Below are 19,100 nucleotides of genomic sequence, written 5' to 3'. Positions count from 1 at the left end.
GGACAAGCCCTATGTTAGGCAAAGAAACATGATCAATGAGGGGTAGTTCTTGTCCTCAAGAAACACAGTCACATTCTACAAACGTACAATTTTGGATTAATGCTATTAACCTACTCAGATTTCATGAAACGGAGCAAAAGAGACACAATTTTTCCTCTGATCTTAGCATTCGGTATCTGGTAGACATGCAGTTCTTTCTTCTATATTCAAACACCACCAACGCCTCTTTTACTTTTAACTTTATTTGGCAAAGCAGCACTGCATAAACTGTTCAGTAACTAGGACACAGCTTACACAGCATGTTAAATTCATATACATTATCAGCAGCAAATTAGAAACAGAAAAACAATACTGAGCTACAAGTCTCCTATACTTGTTAAAGAGAGAAAGAAAGAACTACGTCAATTATGTCCAATCTGAACAGCTGAGGGTTTTCAGGGGCATCACCTGCCGTCGTCTTAAGTGTCAATATTGACAAAGGCTTAGTTGTATGGTAACAGAGCAGCCGACTGGATCTACAGCATGCTAGTCTATGACACCACAGCAAAAGCTTTACAAAAGCATCTAAGAGACATCCAAAAACCAAGAATCTGAACTGGTGAATGGTGGTGTTATCTGATGCACAAAAGCAATCTCATAAATTCATATTGGAACAGAATTAAGTGTCTAAGAAAAGAAAAACCACTCTTCAAAATCAATTCATAAACTAAGTTATCCATTTTGCAGAACCCCTTCTTTTAATATTTTAAAGTAAAATGTGGGCATGTTACAGTAACAATACACAAATTTACACCCTGCACCCCTCCTCTACCAATTTGGCTTCTGTGCCTCTTTGAAGAATGAGAAACCCTACAAAACCACACATTTTCATGCTGAAAATAAGAGTGTAACAAAGTCCAAAACAAGCTGTGATGCTGTTGGTTTTCAAAAAGCTCTGAGGACTGAGATGAGCAATCCACTGTAATATTATTTACTGGTCAAGCTGATGTTCTTTTACAGTTCGTCCCTGGGGGGGAAAAAAGAGAGAAATATATAAGTAGGAGTTCCATACTGCAAAACTTGGCTTTCTAATAGTTTAGGTACACTATTAAAAAATCAGTAAAAATACACTGATCCCCAAGCAATATATTATTTTTAAAAAAAGAGCAAACAAAGCAAAAATGGAAGCCAGCCATTTCAAACATCTCTCATGCTACTCCAGAATGAAGTATGAAACCTAAAAGGCCTGAATTCTTTGTTTCTTAATTCTAATGATAACTTCCTTTAAGATCAAAAAATTTAGAGAAGTTATAACTTTTAGTCTAGGATCTTGCTAATACTATTTATTGTAAAATGACGACTTGAGTATTTAGAGTTCAAATAATTTTTTATAGTTGCATTCACAAAATTGGACAAAAATTTCGTCTTTTGCTTAGAGTATCTGTTAGCAATTGTTGAGTGAGTCAATTCAACCCAGACTCTTTGGGAGAAAAAGCATCATCTGTAGGTATAATACACCTGTCAGCTGATTTCATAAGGCAGCTTTATCAGCTCCAAAAGAAACCATTCGCTCAGCCAGGTGCAGCACTGTACCAGCAACTGCCAGTGAGAGGAAGGAAGGAATAAAAATGCAGTCTAAAATAAATTGTATGGTATATAAATTATACCTCAATAAAGCTGTTAAAAGTGAAAAAATAAAGCTATGAGAAAAGTCTAAAAGCTTCATATTTGAGGGGAATCTGAGTGACAAAAACATTATTAAACACTCAAGTACTTCAGGGGTAAAGAAGTGCGATGTTTGCAACTAAATCTCAAAGGAAAAAATATTACATATATGTATATATAGAAATAGAGAGGGAGTGAGAAAGCAAATGTGGAAAAATATCAATAACTTGTAACTGGATGAAGAGATTCAGTTCTTTGTACTATTCTTGCAATTTGTTTCTAATAACAATTAAAAAAATTTTTTAAAGTTGTTAAAATAAATTTGAAGGGAAGGTAAATAAAGAGCTAAAATTTCCCAGGTAAGTGGTGAATTAAGTGATTATCAGACAATATGATTTTTAAAAAAACTAAATTTTGTAAATTGTGCAAGAAAATATTTTAAAAATTACTTCTCCCACAAACTGCCTTTATCATACAGTACTGGATTATCTGTTAAATGATAACTTATCAGTTCTGGTTCCTCTTAATATATTCTTCTAAATAATTTAAGTACTATAATTCTCACAGAACAGCTTTTACTTAAGTTCATGCAAACATTAAAATATTTAATCTTCAAAGAGTTCACTTGCAAAGTGCTCTTTTCATAAATTAAATTCACTTCTGCTTTTTAAAATATGAATTGAAGATACTATTGTTTTTTAAATAATTTACCACATTTTATTTACCTGTTGCAAGGCATTAAGGATACTGCAAATAAATATCCTTACTGCCCAACAACATAGTACAACATTTACAAATATCCTCTCCATTTAAAAAATTTTTTTAGAAAGGAAAAGGATAAAAACTCTCAATAAACTGGGTGTAGAGGGAACGTACCTCAACATAATTAAGGCCACATATGACAAGCCCACAGCTAACACCACACTCAATGGGGAAAAGCTGACAGCCTTTCCTCTAAGATCAGGAACAAGACAAGGGTGCCCACTCTCGTCACTTTTATTCAACATGGCACCGGAAGTCCTAGCCAGAGCAATTCGGCAAGAAAAAGAAATAAAAGGCGTCAAAATCAGAAAAGAAGTAAAACTGTCTCTTTTTGCAGATGACATAATATTATATATAGAAAACCCTGAAGACTACCAAAAAAATGTTAGAACTAATTCAATAAAGTTGCAGGATACAAAATCAATATACAAAACTCAGTCGCATTTCTATACACTAATAATGAACTATCAGAAAGAGAAATTAAGAAAACAATCCCATTTACAACTGTATCAAAAACAATGAAATACTGGGGCCGGCCCTATGGCAGTGTGGTCAAGTTCCATGCACTCCACTTTAGCAGCCTGGATTTGCAGGTTCGGATCCAGGGCGTGGACCTACACCACCTGTCAGCCATGCTGTGGTGGCAACTCACATACAAAATAGAGGAAGATTGGCACAGAAGTTAGCTCAGCGCTAATCTTCCTCAAGCAAAAAAAGAGGAAGATTGGCAACGGATGTTAGCTCAGGGCAAATCTTTCTCAGCAAAATAATTAATTAAATAATTTTTAAAAAAACCAATAAAATATCTAGGAATAAATTTAACCAAGGAAGTGAACGATCTCTATGCTGAAAACTATAAGCCATTAATGAAAGGCACTGAAGAAGACACAAATAAATGGAAAGAAATTCCATGCTCATGGATTGGAAGAATTAATATCGTTAAAAATATCCATACTTCCCAAAGCAATATACTGATTCAATGAAATTCCTATCAAAACTCTCAAGGTATTTTTTCACAGAAATAGAATAAACAATCCTAAAATTTGTACAGAACCACAAAGACCACAAATAGCCAAAGGCAATCTGGAGAGAGAACAACAAGCTGGAGGCATCACACTTCCCGATTCCAAACTCTATTACACAGCTACAGTAATCAACACAGTATGGTGTTGGCATAACAGACAGCTAGGTCAACGGAACAGAATAGAGACCCCCCAAATAAACCCACACATATATGATCAATTAATTAAGGAGCCAAGAATACACAATGGGAAAGGAAAGTCTCTTCAATAAATGGTGCTAGAAAAACTGGACAGCCACAAGCAAAAGAATGAAACTGAACCTCTATCTTACAGCATACTCAAAAATTAACTCAAAATGGATTAAAGACTTGAATGTAAGACCTGAAACTGTAAAACTCAACTTATTGTGGTAATCATTTTGTAATATATATATCAAATCATTATGTTGTACATCTAAAACTAATACAATGCTATATGTCAATTATATCTCAATAAAACTGGAAAAAAAATCAGTGTAAAAAAAGGTTTAATGATGTGGGACAATGTTGATGACATTTTATTAAAGGATAAAAGGAAATTAAAAAATAATGCTACTGTATGATGTCAGGATTACAAAAGAGATGTATATAGATCTATGGATAAAAGAGTGAAAAAATATCTACCAAATTGTTAATAGTGGTTATCTCTGGGTTCTGGGGTTATGGGTGATTTTTATTTTATTCTTTGTACTTTTTTCTATTTTTATAATGCACATGCATTACTTTGGTAGTCAGAAACAGTATTCTTAAAAACAAATTGAAGGAAATGTACAGCACTAAAAAAAAAAAAAAAAGGAAAAGACACTAAGTTTACAGATCTGAATGTGAACATTTGGCGTGCCAAGGAAAGCCAACAGCTTGCTTCCAGTGCATATATGACCGTGTCACATCCCAGGACTCTAAAATCCATGTAACTTTCAAGTTATTAATTTTTCCAAATGTTCAAAATTCTACTTAACCATATCTTGCTTTATCTAACATGCACAGAACATTTACAATAAAAAGTAGTATGTCCTAAATTTCTAGAAAGGTTCTTTAAAGTTGCTATATATGTACTAAATATATTAATTAGGTTAATAACTGTATATATTTTTTTATAATATATAATTATACATAATTTATTAGGTTAATAACTCTAAGCTACTAATATTTAGTATTGTATATTCCTTATCAAGAACAAATGAAAAGATGTACTACCAGGAAACAACAATCAAAATTCATGAACGCCAGTGCCAGCCCAGTGGCGCAAGGGGTTAAGTGCGCGCGCTCCGCTGTGGCGGCCCGGGGTTCGCTGGTTCGGATCCTGGGCGTGCACCAACGCACTGCTTGTTAAGCCATGCTGTGGCGGCGTCCCATATAAAGTAGAGGAAGATGGGCACGGATGTTAGCCCAGGGCCAGTCTTCCTCAGCAAAAAAGAAAAGGAGGAGGACTGGCATTGGACATTAGCTCAGGGCTGGTCCTCCTCACAAAAAAAAAAAAAAAAAATTCATGAATGCTTTCTAATTAATGGGTTTTCCAAGGTAATAAAAGCTTTGTACAATTCACTTTGTACAAAGTATTATGAGAGAGATAAAAATTCCAAAAGCAACAGACTATATCCCTGCCTTTAAGGATGCAAAATATGTCATAATGCTGTAACATATGTAAAGAAATTAAAAAGGGACAAGATAGAAGGATATGGAAGACAGGATCAGTTGGATACTCTAGGACCTACACTGTCAATCCTAGAAGTGCCCAATCAATTCATAACATCTCTTTCCTGAGTGCACGGCACTTCAAGACAACACCGACACAGCGCATGTGGCACGAGAACCCGAAACATCCCTCAGTTTCACAAACCAGAGATGGACTTATTCCACTGACTCTTGTGGCTATTAAAAACAAAAACAAAATAAAACTTACCAGAAGATTAACAAAATATTGATTTCTACATATATAAAATACAAATTTAAAAAGTACTAAGAGTTTATGAAGCAACTAATACAACTTTCACTCTTGCACAGTCATGATCCTCATACTACAGGTTCCAGGTGTGTGGCCTATACGTCCACAAAGGGGCATTCTCTCCCCTTTGATTAATCCACCAAAATTACAAGTGACATTTTTCCAAGCATAAGGAGACATAAGTCTACATTCAGGTTTCTGGCTTTATTTGGCACTAGAAATACCATATGATTTCCTTCATTAAGTAGTAGATAATAACAACAATAAACAAACACATAGAGACAGAGATTGGATTGGTGGTTACCAGAGAGGAAGGGGGGAGGGAGGAGGGTGAAAGGGATAATTCGGTACATGTGTGTGGTGATGGGCTGTAATTAGTATTTTGGTGGTGAACATGATGTAATCTATGCAGAAATAGAAGTACAATGATGTACACCTGAAATTTTTACAATGTTATAAACCAATGTTACTGCAATAAACAAAAAATTAAAAAATAAATAAATAAAAAAAAAATAAATGGAATGTCCACCAAAAAAAAAAATAATAATAAATAAATAAAAAATATTTGGCACTAGAATTCAGCACACCCACTAGTTCTTTCTTTTCCATATAGTTTCTATCACACCTCCTCAGCAAAGATTGGACCCTCTGAGTGCACTGCAACTAGCTCTGGACTCCTCAAGAGAGAAGGATGGAAAGCTGGTAGAAACAAGAGAAGATTCATAGGAAAGCAGTAGGATGAGGTGTTCAATTAATCCTAAAGAAACTCTGAAAGAACAGAAATCTTCCAGCCTGGCAAGGAACTGACTAAGGAGTTTTCTAGATGATAATTCCCAAACGTGGGATGGGCACTTAGGAAATGGTAAGCGACTCTTCCTAACCACCTTCCACCCTCCACCCTTACCACCACTGCCCCCGACTGGCTACCTCCACCTCCTGTTGCTGACTCCGGTTCAGCCCCTTTCCAAGCTGCTCTACGCCACAGCCAGAGTTACCCTCCTGAGATGGAATTCTGACCACTTGACTGCTTGGCTGTGAACACTTTAACTGCTCCCTACTGCCCTCAAGGCAGAGTCTGCACATATGCCTGCTCATCTTGTCTTTGGAATTTTTGGGGTCTCCCAGGTGACCCTTAAGTTCCAGGAGAATGGTCAGTTTCAAATTCACAGCTGTGTATGCCTGGCCCTAGTACAGTCCTGGCACAGTGGGCGCACACATGCTTGTTGAATTAATGAATGCATTAAGAAGGTCTTCACACTGAAAAATACTGAACAAACTTAACAAACTTAACAATGGAACTGCCCAAGAAAAGTATTACATGCAATTTAAAATAAACACAAATTTTTCTGTTGAGGACAGTTTAAGTACAGATTGGCCTGAAGGGGATAAAATACAGCACACAAAAACTAGACGGTCTCTCAAATCTATTCCAGACCTAAATTTTAAAAGAAGCAGAGGCATTTGCTGCACGGGGAGCGGAGGGGAAGGAGGGGACGGAGAGAGCTGGTCTCAGACTACATCTGTCACAAGGCACCTTCCTCTCTGACTTCCAGTGAAGTGAGTCTGGCCCATACGATGCCCCGCAGAGAGGAGGCCAAGGAGAGAGAATGGAGGTGATGCACAGATCTGGGGGCAGCTGCCTCCCTCTGTCACAGCAACGCCCCAGGGACCACACTACCTCCCCGCCCCGCCCCCACTTCCCTCTGCTGTCTCTGCTCCAGTGGGTTCCAGTAAAACTGTTTCCTCCCCTTTAGGCCTAGAGTGGCAACAGCTTCCTCCTATCCCCTGGGGTGTCCCTGGGTATGTCAGCATCCTTTACTGGTTCCCATGAGCTTTCTTGTATTTCTCTGAATAGTCCCTTCATTAAAATCACTTCAAAATCCTAGCTGAGCACACTGTTTCCTGCCTGGACCCTGACTGATACTTTGTGAACACAAACAGAAATACAGTCATGTGTCACATAACAACATTTCAACGTTTCGGTCAACGACAGCCCGCACGCACGATGGTGGTTCCGCAAGCTCAGTACCATAGGGCCTAGGTGTGTCGTAGGCTCTACCGCCCAGGTTTCTGTAAGCACACTCTGTGACGTTCACACAACGACGAAATCACCTAACAACGCATTTTCACAATGTATCCCTGTCGTTAAGCAACACATGACTGTGGCAGATTAACGTCTCCTAAGATTTTAAGCTAACTGTTGACGTTTTACCCTTTCAAACATCTTATTTTCTAGTAATTTCTTTCAGTACAAAATTTTTTTAAGTGTGGCAGTTCTTTTTTTCCAACTTTGTTTCCAGATTTTGTTTCACCTTTATATTCTTTAAACTTATATTCTTTAAACTTCAAGATTTACAATCAAGTAACTGATTATCTTTGTTATTAGAACTGCATCTTTGGATGTAGGCAAATGTGTTTGAACAAATACACAGAAAATCCACAATAAAAAAAAATCAGAAAGTTCTCCTAGTACAACTAGAGAAAAGTTTCCAATGATACAAACATGAAAAATTGCTCAATGTTTAAAAAACTTGAAAGCCAAAAAGAAAAATAAGCATATATATATTTAAATATTTGGTAAACAACTGAATAATTGTCCATAAACTTAAAAATTATTCTAAATTTATTCAAATAGTTTAGTTTTATCAGGGGTGGATCCAGGTGTTGCAGAGGCCTAAAGCTTATATAATTATATAAGTCACCTCTCTGTGAACGGGGCAAAAAAAAAGGAAGACTGAAAACAAGACTCTGCACATAACCTGAAGCATAAGGCCAGGAAGGACCCTATGTGAGTGCAGGCCCTGAAGATGAAGTGTCATTAGCTTCACGGTAAACCCACTTCTAGTTACAAAAACAAAATGCCTTTTTGTGATTCCTTCATCACTAAATCACAGGTGGAATGTTCACTACTAATATTTACTATGTATAAAAAGAAAAACTTAAAACTAAATTTTCATTAATAAATGAAAATCTGAACTCTTACTTGATACCAAATTTCAGTAATTTCAGTAATGTCTGCCCCTTTTATACAAAGGGAAACATACGATTATGTAATGGTATAACCATACTAGAAGCAAGGTCAAGGAAGGTCATAATTAGTTGTTAATAACTATATCTGATTCTAACTGACAAGACTGGTATCTTTTTAAATTATTTTTTTAAGAAGTGGTTGTGCTGCAGGTTAGAATTCAAATAAAATTAGCTATAACTACATTAGGTGAAGAATAAAATGTAATTCCTAGTAAGATATCCCAGAAATGGCCAATCTGAATTTAGTTAAAAGTAATACTCAATTTTGAACAGAATTAGATTCATTACCATTGTTGCAATTAAACATTCATTCAAAAGGTTTCCTCATTCCCAAATACAAAATTAAGAGGTCTATTAAACTTATAATCACCATTTTACTTATTAAGAAAATAATGATCTTAAAATAAGGACCTTTGTCAAATAAAAATAGATTCTAAAACAAAGAAACTGTACAGATTTTCTTATCGTGGCATTTAATTTCAAGTAGTCTTAGCCAGTGCAGCTCTTACTCATTGATCTCCCTCCTTCCCTCTCGAGGGGGTGGGGAGGGGAAGAAGGAAGAGAGGAAGAAGAGAAGTCTTGGCTTCTAACAAAATACTCGGATTGTGCTGAGACATAAAACAAAAGTGGGCATTATATTCATAACGAGCCATGCCGTGCTGAACACTATGCTGCATGCTGTTGTCCTTTGGGTGGGTTTGTGAGACCTGGGCACTCACTGGGCAGCTTACAGGATGCCATCCCCTCCCCAGGAACTTAGCTAGAGGGGCTTAAAAACTGGCTGGCCTGTTCAAAAGAATGGCGAGCAGTTTACTCCTTACAGCGGCTCTGAAACAGCAAGGTAAGCCAGGCACAGGCTGTCAGCCATCTCTGAGTCTGACTGAAAGAGAGAAACCAAGCTGAGAGGAAGAACGTCCTCTCTGGGATTGTCACACCTTTGAAAACTACGACAAGAGTATCTTTTCCCTTCTTTATAACAACGGTACAAGAGAGTGACAGGGGCAGAAAATGATGGCCCCTTCTCTTCAGACCAAAGCCTTTGTTTCCATGACCATACAGCAGCTATAAAAATGATTGGTAAATATAGAAGCAGAGTGGCTGATAATAAAATATCCTTAGAAAATACTGAACTACGGCTGGAAGCCTCTTAAGGAAAAAAGATCATCGTTGTGCCAACCAAGTCTCACCCCCCTTTCCCAAAGAAATGAGTTGAACCAAAAGAAGGGCAGACCATGCAAGACTTTTCCACATTTTTAATGTAGTGAATTTCTGATGTTAAAATGGAGAAGCATAAAGGTGACAACCAAAAAGGCAGCCCTTGTGGTCTAATGTCTTAGAATCCACACCCTTTCACCTTGCGTGTGTGGAAGAAGAAAGAGCAGAAGATAAAATCACTTCCACCTGGACCACTGCTTTTCTTTGTCTGTTAAAGGCACGTAGATCACTCCCATCAGAGGTTTCATTTTGACACTGCCGTCCTGCAGCTTGTCATACTGCTCCAGCATCTGGTTTCCACCCGCAGGACCAACTGGCAGTATCAATCTCCCGCCAGGCTTTAACTGGTCTAGTAGCTAAAAGAAGAAGAAAAACACATACACACCAAGTTGCAGATTTTACATTAATAGTCATTTTACATTACTACAGACAATTTTCAGCGTCCACGGGCAGAAAGCAGAAATGTACCCTATTTAGTAGATATATACTATGATTGCTAAACTTATTACTCAGTTACCCACTTACTCAATCACCTATCGACCTCCCCTACTACACGACAAGTTCTCTGACAACAGAGACTGTGTCTTATTCATCTTTGTGCCCCGAGCATCTAACATAGCACCTGGTACAACTGCAGTGCTCAAAATGTTTGAGCTGAACCACGTAACGCAGAACTATCCTCTTGGGTAGGAAGGCCAAAGGCAGAGCAGAAAATTCTAATGCCTGTATTCCTGTTTTGAATCTCTGTGGGTTGGAAGAAGGAGGGAAAGTGCAGAAAATCAGCAAGGAATCCCTATCCTATTATTGTAGTATCTAGGGCATCGCTGAACCAAAGCTAAGAAAATCTTGGTTTTATGACTGAATTTAGGATTACTGGCACCATGACAGGGAAGGTAGGGCTGGAGTCCCTGCAGCATTAGAATGAGGACACCCCTGTCAATGGAGAACCAAGACTGCTCAGTGACAGCCCCTCCAGTCAGAAAGCTTTTAAATCATGTTACCACTGTAGTGTGGCCTTATAGATCCCCACTGATCAAAAACAATAAGGAAGAAACCTTACTTTGGATAGTATTATCCCAATTAAAATTTTGGTTGTCAGCAAGTCTATCTCATTTTTTCCATTTTAATTTTTATCAAAGTAATATTGGCAAGTATTCTTTGAGTTGTTTTTCTAAAAGTCAAGGTTTAGGGCCGGCCCCGTGGCTTAGCGGTTAAGTGCTCGCGCTCCGCTGCTGGAAGCCCAGGTTCGTTCCCGGGCGAGCACCGACGCACCGTTTCTCCGGCCATGCTGAGGCCGCGTCCCACATACAGCAACTAGAAGGATGTGCAACTATGACATACAACTATCTACTGGGGCTTTGGGGGGAAAATAAATAAATAAATAAAATCTTAAAAAAAAATAAAATAAAAGTCAAGGTTTGGGGCCGGCCCGGTGGCGCAAGCGGTTGGGTGCGCGCGCTCCGCTGCGGCGGCCCGGGGTTCGCTGGTTCGGATCCCGGGCGCGCACTGACGCACTGCTTTGGCAAGCCATGCTGTGGCGGCGTCCCATATAAAGTGGAGGAAGATGGGCACGGATGTTAGCCCAGGGCTGTCTTCCTCGGCAAAAAAAGAGGAGGATTGGCGGATGTTAGCACAGGGCTGATCTCCTCACAAAAAAAAAAAAAAAAAAAAAGTCAAGGTTTATAAAAAATAAAAATGAGAAACAGCAGACTTCCCCCTACTCCAATCTGGCTCCCTAAATCCAGTCTTTTACATCTTTTTAGCTGTGTCTTCTAGTATTTTTTTCTGGTAATGCTTATTTCTAAAGCATGTCTTTTATTTTTTTTAATTGCGATATAATTGACATATACCATTGTATTACTTTTTAGGTGTACAACATAATGATTTGATATACACATATATTGCAAAATGATTACCATAAGTTCAATTAACATCCATCACCACACAGCTAGAATTTTTTTTTCTTGTAACAAGAACTTTTAAGATCTACTCTCCTAGCAAGTCTCAAATATACAATACAGTACTGCTAAGTACAGTCACCATGCTGCACAGTATTTACTTTTTTATTTCAAATTATATGCTAGATGAAGACTGAGCTCTTACATATATTCTGCTCCTTTTCCCCAACCCAACCAACATCATACTTTTTCATTAAACCATTTTCACTTATGACAGTGTAAATATAATATGCAGCTGAGCCAACAGGTATCCAATGATTGCTCCCTTTCTTATACAACTGCTGCTTTTCTCGCAGCTAAAAATTGAAGCTTTTTCTTTCTTCATTCACTTAATTTTCTTTGTAACTGTTTCTAAATCTTTGTACCTTCCAACAGCTTCTCAATGGTATTTTCATACACTCAAACCTACCTCATTAGTGCTTTTGCTGGGGTGGGTGGGTAGCCCCCCCTCTAGTGCCTTCCTCCTCCTGCTCCCACCCTGGCCTGGCCTGCCGCACAGCTTTCACCCGGGGACCTCCCTTTGCAATAACACTGGGAACCGTCATCACCTCTCGCGAGCAAGCTGTTCTCCCTCCCTAGACCCCACGGCTTCCTCTGCCTGGTTTCTCCTACTGCCTCTCACCTCCCTCATTTTTTGATGATATTATTAAAGCAATTCCTCCAAAGTATTCTGTAAAACAGTGCATGGAATATTTTAGAAGAGAAAGATTCAGATTTGCAAGTCTAAAACTCTCTGTATTCTACATATTTGGTGATACATGTGGGTACAGATTTCAAGGTTGGAAATCATTTTCAGTTCAGAATTGTCCCAGTTTGTTCCTCTGACTTGTTGGTTTTAATGCTACTACTCTGCAATCTGATGCCTTTCTGATTACCAATCCTTAACAGATTATCTGTTTTGTTTTTCTGGAAGCTTTTAAAATCTTCTCTTTATCCCTAATACTCTGAAATTTCATGGTGATATTGTGGTTCTTTTTTTCTTTTTTTAGAAAGTCATTGTACCGGGCACTCAAAAGATCTTTTCAAACTATAGAATCATATCCTTCAGTTCTCGGAAATTTTCTCACTTAGGGCTTAGGGCTCACTGTTCCTCATACAGAACGTCAAGCAGCAGCGCCCTTTCAGACCCATGCTTCATGTCTGATTCCCAAGGCGCTGAAGCCTCCAATTTCTAAGCCTTTTCCGAGTTCTGCAGAGCAAACTGCTTTTGCACTGATACCCCGTCTACCGTCTCTTTGGTCCCTGAGTCAGTTATTACTCCATCTCCTGTCTATCTCACACACTGCAGAGTTCAGGATTACAGGTGTCATCTCCTAGACGACTGAATATGGAGTTTGTGTTTCTATCTCTTGTTTTTCTAGTTGTTTTGGGGTGATATCCAAGAGGAGGCATAAACATCTGTACTCTGTTATCTTAAAACTAGAAAGCCCCTTCAGCATGTCTATCTTTACATTTAATCAGATGTAGAAAGACCCCTATAATAATTCCAAGTGCTACTACAACGTGTAAATTCATATTGAGCTAAAGCCAGAAATGCCCTTCAAGATCATCTCAGGGTCTTAGTGGGGAATATGAGCCCTACACATAAGCTCCTTCATTTAAACACAGTTCTATTTCAGATTTTAATTGCTCCTACTAGGCTGCCAATATTACAAAAAAAAAAAGTTAAAAAAAACTACTGATCGTGTGTTCATACGTGAAAATTCATTGAGCTATTCATTTATGACTCGCATACCTTTCTACATCATGTTAATATTTGAACTTAAACATGTCAAAACCACTGGCTTAGCCTTTTTTTTAACAGACAACAGGGCCAGAGAGGATAAGTGATTTTCCCAAAGTCATTCAGCCAATAAGCAGCAAATCAATGACCAGAACAAATTCCCCAACTTTCAGCTTCTCATAACTGATGTAAACATGCGAACAACAACGCTTTCCAAGTTGGGGAGTGGATGAGACTGGGCATGAGAGACAGTGTCACTTTCAGCCCCTAGTTATCTAGTTAAGAACTATGTAAAACTCATATATAACAGAAACCTAAGATTTCAGTGAACTTAATCAAGGATTATTAAGAGCTGACATAAGCTTATCAGAGTTTTACTAAAATGAAAAACCCATTTTATACTTTAATACCTCCCTGACTATGTAACACACAGTACTGGAATACCTTCCTTCTCACTGCAACTATGCAAACCCCACTATTCTTCAAGATTCAGTTCAGGTTCCATTCGCGTATGACGTCTCCTTGATGACTCTACGCCAGATTCCCTCCCTGCCCTGAACTCCTACGTACATATTTTCTTTTCCATTCAATATATATCATTTGCTAATGATAGGCTATCATCTCAATAATTTCCCTGTTACATGTATGACACATCTATTCTAGAATGTAAGCTTTGTGAGGGCAAAATGTATGACAAACACTTCCTGGTCTCTCCCATGCACCTAACATAGTCTTGCGTGTTCTGGTCTTGAATAAAACACCAAGTGATTATCAGGTCATGAACTCCAGAGGGATTTTCCCAATTCTACTGGTGTACTAGTTCTTATCTGGATCAAATACTGCTTCAAATAAGACAGCCATGAGCTGGGGTTTATTAATCTTCATGTCTCTTATACAACTGTTAGCATATGAAAAAAAAATTACCTACTAACTGTAAGTAAAATGCACGACACAAAAGTCTAATTATACTTTGGACATCATCTAGATGTCATCTCTCCATAAATCTTTTCAAGTTTTAGTTGAATAAAGCACACAAACACAGAAAAAAACTCAACTCACTGCCTGGGGCACAACAGGGGCTGCGGCTCCTACATGAATAGCATCATAAGGGGCTTCTTCGGCATATCCCATTCTTCCATCCCCCACTGAAAGAAAAAGATCATGCTTTAAAAACCTGTTCAGACAGAACTACCTAGCGTGAAGAATTATAAGAAGTTTAAAGCAGGGAAAAGATAGGTTTTTTAATAAATAATGCAACAATAGCTGAATACTCATATGGAAAACATATATACTTGGATCCCCACCTCATATATTTACCCAAAAATCAATGCCAGGAGGATCAAAGACCCAAAGTTTCTGAGAAATACTCTATATCTTCATGACTTCAGAGTAGCCTTCAACAGGACACAGAAAAGCAGTGGAAAAAAATTGGTAAGTTTGATTATATTAAAATGAGGAATTTATATTTATCAAAAAAGTACCAGCATGGGGCCGTCCCACTGGCGTCACGGTTAAGCGGGCACGCTCTGCTTCGGCGGCCCAGGGTTCGCGGGTTCGGATCCCAGGTGCGCACCGATGCACCACTTGTCAAACCATGCTGTGGCAGCATCCCATATAAAATAGAGGAAGATGGGCAGGGATGTTAGCCCAGGGCCAATCTTCCTCACACAAAAAAAAGTACCAATATGAGAGTGAAAAGGCATGCCACGGAGCAGAAGAGATTTACAATATGTATAAAAAGACAAAGGGCTAGTCTCTAGAAGTCCTACAAACCAAAGAAAAATATAAACAACTCAATATCTGAACAGCCATTTCACAAAAGAGGAAATCCAAATGGCCAAACATGTGAAAAGGTGTTCAATCTCACTGACTGATAGGAAAATACAAAATTAAACTCACAAAGAGATACTGCTATATAATCACGAGGTGGGCAAAAGGAAAATCTCACAATAGCAAGCACTGGTAGAGATGTGGAGCAACAGGAACCCTGACACACTGCTGATGGGGATGTAAACTGGTGCCAGCACTTTAGAAACAGCTTTGCAGCATTGACAGTCACCCTCTGTACCTGTAACAACACTCTTTCAGAAACGAGATCCTGTATGAGGAGTGTACATACGCATCTGGACTCATGTACACACATGTTCACAGCAATGCGAACATCCCCAGATTAGAAACAACCTAAAATATCCACCCACGGTACAATTAATAAATTTTGGCAATGTTCTTACAAGGAAATGCTATACAGCAACAAAAATGAACTATATGCAGGGGCCGGCCTGGTGGCATAGTGGTTAGGTTCCTGTGCTCTGCTTTGGCGGCCTGGGGTTGGCAGGTTCGGATCCCAGGCGTGGACCTACACACCACTTATCAAGCCACACTGCGGTGGCGTCCCACATACAAAGTAGAGGAAGATGGGCATAGATGTTAGCTCAGGGCCAAGCTTCCTCAGCAAAAAAAAAAGCAACAATTAGCTCTGAGTATTATTTAGCTTGCATGAGATCTTCTGAAAATAAAAATTCTCCAGAGAGGAAATTTTTAAAGTTTTCTGACACTTACCAACCAGCTGCACTCTCCCTGAAGACAGAAGCGTTGGATCGTCCTTTCTGACATTATTTATTGAGTCATCTACCAACTCTTTAATGTGGTCGATTCCTATGACTTTTCCAGTAGGTCCGACCTGGAAAGGAGAGAATAACTCAATAGCTCACTGGTCTAAATTTTCTTCCCAAAGTTTCATTAAAGTGTTTCCTTATCTAAAGTTACATTCTGCAATGACATCAAGACAAACAAACAGCTTAAGCCTCCAATCAGAGTGTTAAACACTCAGTTTGTTATAAATTATTTACCAAATACAACTTTCTCAACTATAACTCTCAAATGAATAATTATATTTCAGTAATTAAGGAACTAGAATAAATGACAAAAACTTGTAATACTAAGAAAAACGATATCTTTCTTCAACTTCTAATTTTTAAATCTAGAACCGAGAAGTAGGATTTAACTACCAGTATTAAATGGTAGTTAGTGCAATCATTTTTTTATTTAAATTCCATCTAAAAGTGTGACTTTAAATATTAAAATATTACATAAAAAAATTTTATAGGGATTTCTACACTTGCTTCTACTGCCATATGTGGAAAATATAAAAAGGCCCCCAGTAGAAATACTAATTGCAAAATAAATTTAAACAATAAAGACTCTGAAGTCAGACTACCTGGGTTCACAGCTAAGTTTCATCACTTACTTACAACTACATAACCTTGGCAAGTTATTCTACAAATCATGTTCCTCAGCTGTAAAATGAGGAGGAAAAGAGTACATACCTCATATATAATGTGAGTATGAAATAACAGAATACAAGAAGAACACTTAGAACACTGACTAGCACATGGTAAATGAGTGAAAATATAAACTTAATCATTTTTAAAAAGATAACTGAGAAATCTAATGATTTTTTAAAAAATGAGTAGTCCTCTGAAACCATAAATACGTCAATTATAGCGAACAAGTCACTAATTAAATGCTATTTCTAAGCTTCAAAAAAAAAAAATCCCTGACATTCCATTAGTGAGGGCTTAACTTCTACAAAACAAGCAGGAAAACTGAAAAGAAATATCTGAGTCCTTATTACGTGCCCGGCACTGTTCTGACTGCTGACGATGAATCAGTGAGAAAATCAGACAGAACTCCCACCTCTCTGGGGCTGACGTTCCAGTGGGGCTGCTGATTATACACTTACAGCAAGTTAAATGGATTCTAGTCCAAGACGGATCTATAAACCCCAACTTAACCAGACCAGGACCTTCCAACCGGGCCTCCAGGGACAAGATTTCCCATAATCAACCTGACATGATGATCTGAGCACAGACGAACCTTTACTCCAGGGGCAGGAGCGGGCCTCCAGACTTAGACTCTGGATAGTCACTTACCAGATAAGCCTCCAGTGATAAAAGCTGAAGTATAATAAACAAGGCATTTTTCTAAGAGCATTTTTCTTAACGGAATAGAAGCTCTGCCCTCATTCCTAATAAATCTGTAGGAGTGTTTGGAAATCAGGCTCTATTATTTCCTGCCAAACTAGAACTTGGGAGAAAGTAGTTTGGAAGCTACTGGTTGCCATCTTGCCATCACAAGAAAAAGGACTGTCTGATAATGAAGCCAACATGTGGAGGAAAGCAAAGCCAACCTCGGACCAGAGAGAAACCCACTGTCAATAACAACATCTTATGTTCCTCTGAATCCAGCCACACAAGAAGCCAGATATACTTTTAGACTTTTCCATTATATAAACTAAATAAATTCCCTTTTAGCTCTGCCAGTTTGGATTGAATGTTCTGTCACTTGCATCCAAAAAAAAAAAAAAAATCCCAAGTGATACATATTTCAGCTGCTATCTTGATATAGAATTAAAAAGAAAGAAAGAAAATCTTGAAAAACTGCTATACAGCCAAATCATGTAATATGCTCCTGTTGGGGCCAAAATTAAAAATAAAGCTCTTACCATACGTGCAAAACACGCAGTAAGGATTCCACTTCCAGATCCTACATCAAGAGCTTTAGCTCCTTCATGCAACTGATCAAACAGAAGTTCTAGTGCATATGCATGCTGCCAAAAGAAAACATGGCAAATATTCATTTTTTTCAAGACACTATAAAGTATATATACCATGGCATGTAAATAAAGTTGCCAACTTCATACCAACTTTTCTACTATTGTCATCTCCCAAGATAATGAAAACATATTATGTGCTTATATCCACACAGAAATTACAGAAAATAATTCTCATTGTTTGATTACAATTCTTACATTTAGATAAAGTGTTTCAGTAATTTTAGATCTCCAGTGTGAGTTTTGAAAATTTAATTCAAAGTCAAAAGCTACAAAAGGTTTTACAGTGAAAAGTTTCCACCCCACCCTATCCCCAACCAGTTTCACTCCCCAAAGGCAACCAGTGTTACCAGTTTCTTGTGATTGCTTCCAAACATACTCACTCTAGGCACATACAAGTGAATAGATATGCATTTTTTCATTTATTATATCTGGAAGGACCTTTATTTTTTTTTTTAATGGATTTTTTGTGTGTGTGAGGAAGATTAGCCCTGAGCTAACATCCGATGCCAATCCTCCATTTTTTTTTTTCTTTGCTGAGGAAGACTGGCCCCGGGCTAACACTGTGCCCATCTTCCTCTACTTTATATGGGATGCCGCCACAGCACGGCTTGACAAGTGGTGCATCTGTGCGTGCCCAGGATCCGAGCCTGTGGACCCCGGGCCACCGCAGCAGAGAGCATACACTTAACCGGTGCACCACCAGGCCGGCCCCAGGACCTTTCGTATCAATACTTAAACAGCTTGTTCATTCTTTTTTATGGCTAAGGAGTATATTCTTGTATTGATGTATTATAATAACAAATACTGTCCCTAATGAGAGGTATTTAAGTTGGCTCTAATATTCTATGACAAAAGAGACGAAATACTCTTAAAAGATATACCTGTAGGACAATATAATAATCTTTATAATAATCTTGTAAAGTATATCTATAGGATAAATTCCTAGAAGTGGAATTGAGAAGGCCAAAGGATATATATCTCTATGTTTACAGTATATATAAATTATACATCCAATAAAATCATACTGGTTATGCTTCAGACTAAACCAAGAAATAAAGCCTTCTCTACCCCATCCTCTTTATAACTTATATTTCAATGCTTTTTCAAAATACTAAGTTAGAACTAATAAATGTTATCTCAAAAGCTGT

General features: G+C 38.1%; 1 protein-coding gene across 3 annotated transcripts in view; it reads right to left on the bottom strand.

Moving 5' to 3' along the window:
• Window positions 1-222: 222 nt before the first annotated feature.
• The window catches only part of PCMT1 (protein-L-isoaspartate (D-aspartate) O-methyltransferase), a 45,745-nt gene continuing 26,867 nt past the window's right edge, over window positions 223-19,100 (bottom strand). Inside the window, exons 4-9 of one of the 3 annotated variants that reach the window (XM_058534274.1) lie at window positions 17,842-17,946; window positions 15,897-16,017; window positions 14,397-14,482; window positions 9,843-10,012; window positions 2,521-2,664; window positions 223-1,006 (exon numbers count right to left, since the gene is read on the bottom strand). In XM_058534274.1, the coding sequence (XP_058390257.1) occupies window positions 994-1,006; window positions 2,521-2,664; window positions 9,843-10,012; window positions 14,397-14,482; window positions 15,897-16,017; window positions 17,842-17,946 (639 nt within the window). In that variant the 3' untranslated portion in view covers window positions 223-993. Of the gene's footprint in view, window positions 1,007-2,520; window positions 2,665-9,795; window positions 10,013-14,396; window positions 14,483-15,896; window positions 16,018-17,841; window positions 17,947-19,100 lie in introns of all 3 variants that reach the window. The other 2 variants (XM_058534276.1, XM_058534275.1) reach the window with 2 other exon arrangements.

This window comes from Diceros bicornis, chromosome 39 (genome assembly GCF_020826845.1).
Source record: "Diceros bicornis minor isolate mBicDic1 chromosome 39, mDicBic1.mat.cur, whole genome shotgun sequence".
Lineage (NCBI taxonomy): Eukaryota > Metazoa > Chordata > Mammalia > Perissodactyla > Rhinocerotidae > Diceros > Diceros bicornis.
The sequence above is the reverse complement of the archived record's forward strand: the minus strand, read 5'-3'. Positions and strand labels throughout refer to the sequence as shown.